Source organism: Ptychodera flava, chromosome 12 (genome assembly GCF_041260155.1).
Source record: "Ptychodera flava strain L36383 chromosome 12, AS_Pfla_20210202, whole genome shotgun sequence".
NCBI classification, from domain to species: domain Eukaryota; kingdom Metazoa; phylum Hemichordata; class Enteropneusta; family Ptychoderidae; genus Ptychodera; species Ptychodera flava.
The window spans coordinates 40182230-40192706 of record NC_091939.1 but is presented as its reverse complement, the minus strand read 5'-3'; the positions used below and the strand labels follow the sequence as shown (position 1 = coordinate 40192706).

Genomic DNA, 10477 nt, shown 5'->3' with positions numbered 1-10477 from the left:
CTAGCCAACTGGTACCCGAGCTTTGGGTAACCGACAGGGAGGAAGCAAAATTCGTCTACTACCCAATGATGGTCGCCATGTTGATTTCCATAACCTTTGACTGCAACTCACATGACCTGGGGATATTCTACTTTTCTGGGAGGGAGAGACTTTTGTGTTATGGGATGGTGAGTGAATGCTTCACTTTAATGTGACAATATTGTTATGTTACCTGGCCCATCAGCATGTAGCAGGTTTCAGTGGACATACTTAACGTTGAACCGTTTTATATGTAATATTTATTCTGAATCAAAACAATGTAACCGCCGCAAAATCTGCTCCGTGAGTGACCCAACGTTGGCCAAACAGTCCCGTATTTGATAACTTCACGCATGACCAAGGCGCACTTTCTCAACGGCATCCAGGAAATACCTTTCTACGCATACACAGCACAGTCCATCCGATGAATTTTCCTATATCAGAACAATTCTGTCACTTGTTTTGTCGCTCTCACACAGCTCATCGTCATCTGTTTGCGTAAGTTGGGCTAAGGTATACGATCGTTTGATTCAGATTTCTTGTGATGCCAATCGTCTCGGGGTATATATGCGATCACAGTCCCTCTATCCAGTATCCACTGTGATCAGAGGGACTGTGATCCGATATCATGTACATGATATACTCCCGATATACTGCAGGTATAGCTGCAGATATGTGTACACACAGGCATTCGACTCAATGCAAGCAATGCAAAACGTCACTGAGACAACCAGTATTGTAAGAAAACTTACGGTTTGCTAGCATTGAGTCGAATACCTGTGGATTATGTGTAGTGGGCGTATAACATACCAGGTAGCATAGTGGGAGAACAATATTTGTGCGTGCCATAAAACAGACCATATAATCACAGTCCCTCTATAGAGGATAGAGGGACTGTGATATAATACAGACTGGTATACATACATCAGATAATAAATATCAAAAGAAAATGAAAGTGGTGATACAATGTGAACATTGACAGTATACTGTGTGCAAGTTCCAGTTTCATACTTAGTCACAGTGTTAACATTTCATACCTTTGCGTATTCTTGTTCGCACACAATGAAGTAGGAATGGCAATCACAAAGTAAGTTTTCTTCACATAAACATACACTCAAACTAAAAAATTGAAATCTTCCATTCGCAATATAACATCTCTTCTCCCATTCTTAATATACTGAAATGAGAACAAAGTTGATTGATTTCATTAACTGGCGCGGTCTTTCTGACATCTAATGAAAGGGTGAGAAATGTTACTGAGAAATAAAGATTTTTCATCAGAATTAATAGGGTCACTGTATAACAACTGTGAGTTTGTTGAGTCAGAGATACACCCTTTGGTAGCAGATTAGAGTCACAGAGATATAGGGATACATCCTATGGTAGCAGACCAGAGTCACAGAGACATCCTTTGGTAGCAGACAAGTTTGGTAGCAGACAAGAGTCACAGAGGTATAGAGATACACCTCTCGGTAGCAGATAAAACTCGGTTATAGTTTTGACATTTCCTTGTTAAGTTGATAAACCAGAAATGAGAAAACATAAGTTTTATCAATAAACAAAAAAGTGCATGTTTGGTTTATGGTTTGGTTTGTTAAGTGACACATATTATTACTTTGTACTTTTGTACTTGAGGCAATTTGTGTTATCATCTATCTATTATACAACCGCGGCAAAGCAAGTGCATAGATAACTGATTGTAATACAAACAGAAACTACAATAGCAACAAGTACTGGAAAACCTTAAAGTATAGAAGCGGCATCTTTATTTTACTGATAAAGAGCTAATAAACCACGGGGTGCTTGGTTTAGATATGAGAAGTCTCCTTGCTGAACGTAAATATAAGAAATCAACTTGGCATGGACTTCCTGAAGACAGTACCATTTAACGCCACCCTGCTGAGATTTCTTACTGACAGAGACAAAGCTGACGATAAACAAGGCGAAGTTAGACTACATATTAATTACTATTAGTGTTGTATTACAATCAGTTACCTATGCACTTGCTTTGCCGCGGTTGTATGTATATATAAAATTCTGAGAGAATGTATCATATAACTATCTATGTTATTTCTTTTCTCTCAGGTCAAGTCGTATGACAGCGTAACATCATGTCAGATGAAATGGATTCATCAAATGGAAGAGGTGATTCATCAACTGATGAAGAAGATGCTAAGATGGCAAGTGACCTTGAACTTGACCCAGATCAACCTGATACTGCCAGCTCTGCTCCATATCCGTGGCTAGTGACTGATGTTGAGAAGAGCAGTTTGCAAGAGATGAAAGAATTTTTAAGTCGTGTCAGAAGTGATGAGACTTTCTTCCATTACCAGATGAGTCACTGTTTTGTGACTGTAATTGAGTGGATTAAAGTCCATTCCCAGTCAGATGAGATGAGTCAAGTGTCTAGCTTGTTAGAACTGATTGACTTCACCTGTGTACCAGCCGATGTTGTAGTCAAGGGCTTCCAAGCGTTGATGGATCTGTGTACTGATGGAAATTCTATCAAGTTGATGTTGGATGTGATGGTATACCATGCTTCCAAACACAACCAGCCACTTGCACATGCACACAGGCAAGTGCAGTCCCATCTACAAGAAAGGTTTGTGATTGTTGGTGGCATGGTTTTGACAGATCGTAGCTTTCAAAGTGATGTCAGCTGTTTCAATACCACTACAAAAAGATTCACCAAACTGACTGACATCCCAGAGCCATCCTTTGGCCATGGTATAACTGTTCTTAATAACTTCCTGTACATAGCAGGAGGTTGTAACTACCAAACAGTGGATCAGCCTCAAATTGTCAGGGAAGTACATCGTTATGATGTCATGACCGGCAAATGGCTGTTTGCTTCACCTTTGCTTGAGAAAAGGTGTCTCTTCACATTAGATGCTATTGATGGGAGGTTGTATGCTGTTGGTGGAAGGAGTCCTAGAGCTTGGCATTGGCAACAACAAACACCCTCCGATATTCTGTCAAATACTGTTGAATGTTACAACCCTAAGACAAATCAATGGAGCTATGTTACACCAGCAAATACACCTCTAATGCTACATGCCAGTGCAGTTTATGGAAACAAACTTTTCATATCTGGAGGAGCTGAAGAAGCCGGCAGGAATAGAATTCCAGTCTTCTTCCTAAGGCAACAAGTACTGGGAATTTCTGACATGAGCTGCTACAATCCTGGAACCAAGACATGGGAAGCTTTGACACCAATGCCACATGGGGAAAGATCAGGACATGCCATGTGTACTTTTGGAGATTCAATTTATGTTATCGGGGGTTCTGACAGTGATCGAAATTTCATCACAAAAGTTGAATGTTACAAGCCTGACACAGATACCTGGATGTCACCAGTAACAGATATACCAACTAAAATAACCTTGAATGGTACTGCTGTCAATAATGATAAAATCTATGTATTTGGTGGATTAAAGATGACAACACCAGAAGGACATGGTGAGCCTATCTTTACAAGCAATTCAAATGTGAGATGTTACAGCCCATCACAAAATATGTGGGAAGATTTAGTCCAAATAGACAGTCTTCTAACTCCAAGTGGATGTTTCCTGAAAGTGCCCCAGTCAGTCTTTCACACAGGTACAGTAAATGTATTCCCAGCAAGTTGTATATATGTGTGTGTCTGTGTGTGTCTTCGTGTGTGTCTGGTTTTGTGTGTGTGTGAAAAACTGTTCAGGAAAGTTGGTATATCAATGCTCTGAAAGAAACTAAAAAAATGAAAAAATTGGCAGTAGTGTACCAGCTCATACTTGATGTGCCTTAGTTAAAAACACAAATGCAAGACTGTGTGATGTAGTAATTAATATGCTTAGAAGATTGTGATTATTCACAATGATATAGTGCTGTACATATATTCGTTCAACATTTATCTTTTCGCTAAGATTGATCATTTTCAAGCTAGTCACACATGTACAACAGACCATATGATCTAGCTTCTGTGGTTGCCATTGGATGTTTGAGTTGACGTTATAGTGTTGTTCTTCTTTACCTATGTCAGGAATCAATACATCAGATACACATCAGAGATTGGATTCCATAGTACAATGGCCACCAGTGTCCGCCTCCATCTGTCATCAACCACCACCCTCTGGCCAACTTACTGAGGAGAACCCTGCAATGAAAAAGTTTTATGAAAACATCATGGTCAGTTTGAGGAAACTGTTCAAATCAAGTGTTGACAGTGATGTTGTGATTGTAGTTGGCAAAGAAAGGCTTCCTGCACACCGAGCAGTTCTTGCAGCATTCAGTGACTACTTCAGAGCCATGTTCACAGGAGGAATGTTGGAAAGCACAAACAAGAAACAGGAAGTAGAGCTGCAAGGCATTGATGTAGAGGGACTGAAAGCTGTGCTGCAGTTCATATACTCAGCTGAAATGACTTTGAATCATAATAACTTTGGGAGCATTCTTACTGCAGCAAGCTACCTCCAAGCGACAGCCCTGCTTGACTTCTGTATCGAATTCCTGAAAGATGAACTCCATGAAGATAACTTTCTAGAACTGGTCACTATGACAACCACCTACGGCTTACTTGAAAGGTTCACCAGTTATGAAAAGGTCATCGACCTCTTCTTTCACATGGCAACAGAAAGTGAGAAATGTTCAAGAGTGCATTCACTGACTGTTGAACAGTTGCTCCTTTTCTTGCAGAGCAAGTTTTTGATGAGTTACAAAGCATTGGATGTGTTCCAAACTGTCAGGGATTGGGTTGAACACAACCAAGATGTCAAAACAGAAGATGTAAGAAGACTTCTCAAGTATGTATCAAATGAAAGCATCAATAAGATCAAGATTACTTGTTTTGTATAGAGTATAATTTACATGTATCTTAAGTTGCTGCAGTTGTCTGGTGGAAAAATTTGGAAGCTCTGGCCATAAAAGTGCAGCTATGTTGATGTTATACATCTAGATATCATGCGTGAAAATACATTGTTTGTAAACAAGAAAGTTGTGTGGTTGTAGTTTTGATGACAGCCTCCTTTTAATATTGTAAGTGGCATACAGTTGTAACCTCAAGATGAATCAATTTCAAACAATATCCCCGAGTAATGCTGTGTTTTGACGGCTCAGGGAATCAAATACTTGTCACACTAGGTTACCACATTATTCACTTTTCATGGCCATTTTTTCTTCCTACAGTTGTGTACCTTTCAGTTTGCTCAGCTGTGAAGAGCTATTACAACATGTCCAGTCATCTGACTTTATGATGAAGGACACTGAGCATGCTCAGAAACTACTACTATCAGCTATCCGGTACCATGCCGTGCCTTATTACCAACATGCATTGCAGTCAGAGTGTCAAGATAAGTTACATACAGAAGAGGTCCTTCTTACAACAGGTAACAGAAAATTAGGTATTTTTGAGTTAATCACAAAAGTAATGACATTCAAGAATATGTATACAAATGAAAAGTTTTCCTTGTCACTGATAACCTGCCACACTCAGCCTGCCACATAGCTGCGTTAATATTTCATGTAGCACTGCTGTGCATTTTCAGGTCTAAGTTTTACCAGTCTGATAACACTGGAAGTATAATTTTGCTTCTCTTTATTTCTCAGGAGGAATGCAGGGGAAAGATACCAATATACAGTACATGAGTTATTTTGACAGAGTTACTGGTAAATGGCACAATCTCTGCGAGATGCCCATTGAGAGATTGGCATATGGAGTGACTGTGCTTGACAACTTTGTTTACATTGCCGGTGGAGAGAACCATAATGACTCAGACATGGACCCTAGTGGATGTCAGTTTACCACGTCAACGGTCTATCGTTATGATGTCAGACTTGACTGTTGGCACATCATGGCTTCCATGCAAGATCCAAGGACTGATTTCTTCTTTGCAGCCTTGGACAGACGATTGTATGCGGTTGGTGGTAGGAACAGTAGATTCATGGCTGGTATTAACTCTGTGGAATGTTACAACCCACAAACTAATTCTTGGTCATATGTGTCTTCCTTGCCATCATCACTATTCGCAATGGCTGGAACTACATTCAGAGGAAAACTCTATGTCAGTGGTGGATGCTATTTTCATCAAGATCTCATGTACTCTAATGCCCTTCTCAGCTATGACCGCAAAGCTGACCTTTGGACTGAGGCATGTGCTATGTCACCAGTATGTCCTGTATCTTGGCATAGCATGGTGGCCATGAATGACAAGATTTACGTGGTTGGTGGCCAGCAATTGCCACTTGAGACATATGAAAGCATGTGCTCCTATGAACTGAAATGTTACGACCCAAAGACTGACCGCTGGACAAAATGCAAGGTCATTCCAACAGAAGAAGGAGATGACCCTACAGCAGTCATAGCAGGTTACAGGAGTGTTTCCAAAGATGGGAAAATCTACTGCATCCATGGTGTGCTCACTGAAGAAACATTCATCGTCAGAAGACAAGTGAAATGTTATGACAGTGAAAGGGACGTTTGGGAAGAAGGGCCTGAAATGCCACAAGATGGATATCAGTCTTTAGTCACAGTACGGTTGCCAAGTTACATGTTGAAGAAGAAGAGAGAAGAAATGCAGATGTTGTCAGGTCAGAATTGTTTTGATATTCTGTGGCACACACAAACATCTTGAGTATCTCTGACTCACTGATGTTGTACTAGATCCCCAATAGTTTAGCATCATTCTGAATTGAAGCTTTCTAAACATTAGTAGAGACAATATTTTCAGATGATAGACTGTACAACCCCTGCTTGTATAATGATAGTCCAAACGTAGTCAATCATGTCATGATCATTTTCAAAATATGGTCAATAATGATGGTCATTTAAACATGATCATTACACACATTTGTTACAATTGTCACCAAAGTCCAAATGGAGTCAATGATGATCAAATATTTATGATCATATCGCAGTCATAAGATATTCCTTGTAACAATTCATATTCAAAACATTGTTAATGATGCCAGCACGCATTTACAGTATAACTCTCCCTCTCGGTGTTCAGTACTACGCTATATATGCCCTTCAAAGCATTATGCAAACAAAGTCAATTCACACTCATGCCATATGCCTTGCAAAGTTCAAAAACAAAGTATCATGCATTTGCAAAGCTCAAAATCATCATTGACAATGAACGAATATACTCCATATAAATTCCAGTTTCAGATAGATCAGAGACAGACCTGCAGGAAAATTCAGAGAACATGTGTGAAGCTGATCATGGGGTTGATACAGACAGAAGATTAGTCAATACCCATCATGCAATGCAACTTTTGGAAGGTCTGCATGGACTCCATTCTGATGGTCTTCTGTGTGATGTCACCATGGCAACTGCATCAACAAGCATACCCGTTCACAATATACTGTTGACTCTCCTAAGCAATGTGCAAAGCTTGGATCAATTCCAAAAGGGTAACAAAATACATCAAATTTGAATGTTTGCTTGTCTGTTGGCAACATTATGTATCAAGAGATAGATAGTCTATGAATTCGAAGAAAACAGATTACTTTATATTTGTTTTGAGGTGTGAATCAAGTTTTGTAGATTCAAAACAAATCAAATCTGCTCCTTGTTTATATTCAGTGCCACTTAGATTGCTAGAGTCATATCTCTCCATGTCTGTAGTACACAGAAGGCACTCTCTTAGACGGCATGTTTGTTGAAATAAGAGCGGCTTGTTTTAAGATAAATTGATTTCAAAAAAAAATTAAGTTGTTGAAGCTAAAAGAAACACAATGTTGGGTAGCTGAGGTCAATGCTAATGCAGGAAGAAAGTATTGAATCATTGTGTCAAATCATAGACCAGAAAATACAATGGTCTATGGTCAAATGTATAAATGGTGCAGGACAGACATTCATTGTATTTTTACCAGTATTGCTGCAAAATGTTTGCAAAGTAAACTTAATAGAGGACGTGGGATTCTCATAGATAATTTTAGAAAATTATGTTATTTCTGTGATGGATTAATTATCCAAAGGTATTGGTACTTTTCAAATACATTTTTACTTCCAGTTTAATAGCTTCATTCTGTACAGTTTATAAACCCAGTATTTTTAATCCATTTGTATTCTTTCAGCTTCTGAAGATGAGGACACAGCTGAAGAAGTAATGACACCATTGAAAGTTGAAAGTCAAATTGAAGTTTATGAGTTGGCAGAGCCGTACCTTAATGTTTTTGTCAATCTACTGTACACTGGAAAACTACCAGCTTCTTTCCAGAAAGTTGGTTTGAATGAGATCAAAGCAGCTGCTAAGAAACTGAATCTTCAGGTTCTTTTTGATACGGTGATGGATGAGTCTGAATTACCATAATCTGTTGATACGGTGATGGATCAGTTTGAATGACCATAATCTATGGATATGGTTACACAGTAATGGATGAGTCTGAATGACCATAATCTGTTGATACGGTGATGGATCAGTTTGAATGACCATAATCTATGGATATGGTTACACAGTAATGGATGAGTCTGAATGACCATAATCTATGGATATGGTTACACAGTAATGGATGAGTCTGAATGACCATAATCTGTGGATACGGTGATGGATCAGTTTGAATGACCATAATCTATGGATATGGTTACACAGTAATGGATGAGTCTGAATGACCATAATCTGTTGATACGGTGATGGATCAGTTTGAATGACCATAATCTATGGATATGGTTACACAGTAATGGATGAGTCTGAATGACCATAATCTATGGATATGGTTACACAGTAATGGATGAGTCTGAATGACCATAATCTGTTGATACGGCGATGGATCAGTTTGAATGACATAATCTATGGATATGGTTACACAGTAATGGATGAGTTTGAATGACCATAATCTATGGATATGGTTACACAGTAATGGATGAGTCTGAATGACCATAATCTGTGGATATGGTAATGGATTAGTCTGAATGACCATAATCTGTGGAAAGGGGCAATGTTGGCTCTGTGTTGACAATTATCTTCATCGTGTGACCAGTTGGCTGTAAAAGTCTTACAGGTTATTTAATCATTTTGGGTTATAGCAGTTAAACTAGAAGCAAGTAGAAAGGATGACAGTTGTTTGAATATCAGCTGTTACCAGTGGCTAGTAGAATGAAACCCTGACAACTGAACTGTAGATAAATCTGTGTAGTCCCTTGCACTGCATTATGATCAAAATAGCTGGTTCAGAGAGCATTAGGAGAAATATCTGAATCAGTTTCCTACAAGTGTGTTGGATTGTTAGGTTGTTGTAGCAACTACTATTGAGTATAGCTATGTAATCACAGTGTTGCAAAACACTGAAGAGTTTTTCTTGAAGTCACATGTCAGGTACTACGGTACTAGACAGTGGTTTGGTCAGTTTTACGTGTAACATTTTGAGAATCAACATTTACTGTAAGTACAGTGAATTGGAATATTATACAGGTATAGATAAAATGACTAACAATCAAATATGGTATGAATATATGAAATTTGGCAATACAGTAATCATTATTTTATTCTTGTCAACAAGACTTTATGTTTGAAAGAGAAATGATTTACAGATGCTAACAGGAACTCAATTGAAAAACAAAAATTGAGTAAAACTCAGTCAAATTAATTATACATAGTAAAATTGACATTTTATGATCTTTGGTAAGACTGTCACTTGAGAGGGCAAGACAATGTTAATTTAATGTGTTGTCAGAAAAATTTTTTAGATAAGAGTTCATGTAGGCGAATGCTTATATGTATACAAGCAAATTGCGTATCAGTATTGTACCTTTGTAATTCAAAAACTAGCGATCTTGCCAACTTCATCTGATTGACTTAGAAAACACTTATCTGTAATTCTGTTATGTGCAGTTTTGCTCTGTTGTAAGATTTAACAACATAATGATCAACATGTTTTCTGTAGGAAAGTGAAGTTTCCTTCAAAATTCAGTACTGTATAAAATACTATTTATAATGATATTGTACCGGGACGTTGTACAGACTCTGTGGATTTAATCTGTGCAAGTATTTTACAAATAACAAACAGGATGCTCACAAGATTATCATTCATACAGAGAATTTTATGGAACATTTGATTTCAAGGTCACAATTGATATAAGATTTGAAAAAGATGTACCCTGAGCATGGATGGGCAAAGCTGATATGTGCATATTTTCCTCTAGCCACCAGATAGAGTTTGTGCCAGTATTTACTTCAAATCATACGTACATGATTGATCCTGACACAAATATCATTAGCCCTTTGTCGGTATAAATTTCATGTCAAGCCCATTGTTTGTCATCAGAAGTACTTCCTATAGAAAACTGTAATGTTGTGTTTAGGTAGCTGTACATGATATTGACTCTGACATCTACTTTTTGTAGGAAGAGCTTCTGTTGTGATGGTGTGTTTTAATACTCATTTTGTGATGTGTGTACCATATTCCAGAAATGATGTATAAACACTGTTCTGTGCAGTATACCTTAAACAATGACAAAAGACTTTGTTTCCTGGGCAAAGTATT

The 10477-nt window shown here is 38.2% G+C and overlaps 1 protein-coding gene across 3 annotated transcripts; it reads left to right on the top strand.

Moving 5' to 3' along the window:
• Positions 1-44: 44 nt before the first annotated feature.
• LOC139145863 (uncharacterized) lies at positions 45-9496 on the top strand. 3 transcript variants are annotated; one of them, XM_070717282.1, is made up of 7 exons: positions 45-167; positions 2104-3618; positions 4037-4796; positions 5179-5378; positions 5599-6579; positions 7154-7405; positions 8072-9496. In XM_070717282.1, the coding sequence occupies exons 2-7, from the start codon at positions 2130-2132 to the stop codon at positions 8305-8307; spliced, it is 3918 nt and encodes a 1305-aa protein (XP_070573383.1). In that variant the 5' UTR covers positions 45-167; positions 2104-2129; the 3' UTR covers positions 8308-9496. The 3 variants fall into 3 exon arrangements, with proteins under 3 accessions (XP_070573383.1, XP_070573381.1, XP_070573382.1); XM_070717280.1 differs by lacking the exon at positions 45-167 and adding an exon at positions 214-516; XM_070717281.1 differs by lacking the exon at positions 45-167 and adding an exon at positions 214-531.
• Positions 9497-10477: the final 981 nt, after the last annotated feature.

What these genes read in the sequence shown, in the direction of transcription:
- LOC139145863 (XM_070717282.1), top strand. Translation starts at nt 2,130, where the DNA reads ATGTCAGATGAAATGGATTCATCAAATGGAAGAGGTGATTCATCAACT. An exon ending in AGAGGTCCTTCTTACAACAG is followed by an intron (nt 5,379 to 5,598) that starts GTAACAGAAAAT and finishes TTTATTTCTCAG; the next exon opens with GAGGAATGCAGGGGAAAGAT. An exon ending in CTTGGATCAATTCCAAAAGG is followed by an intron (nt 7,406 to 8,071) that starts GTAACAAAATAC and finishes GTATTCTTTCAG; the next exon opens with CTTCTGAAGATGAGGACACA.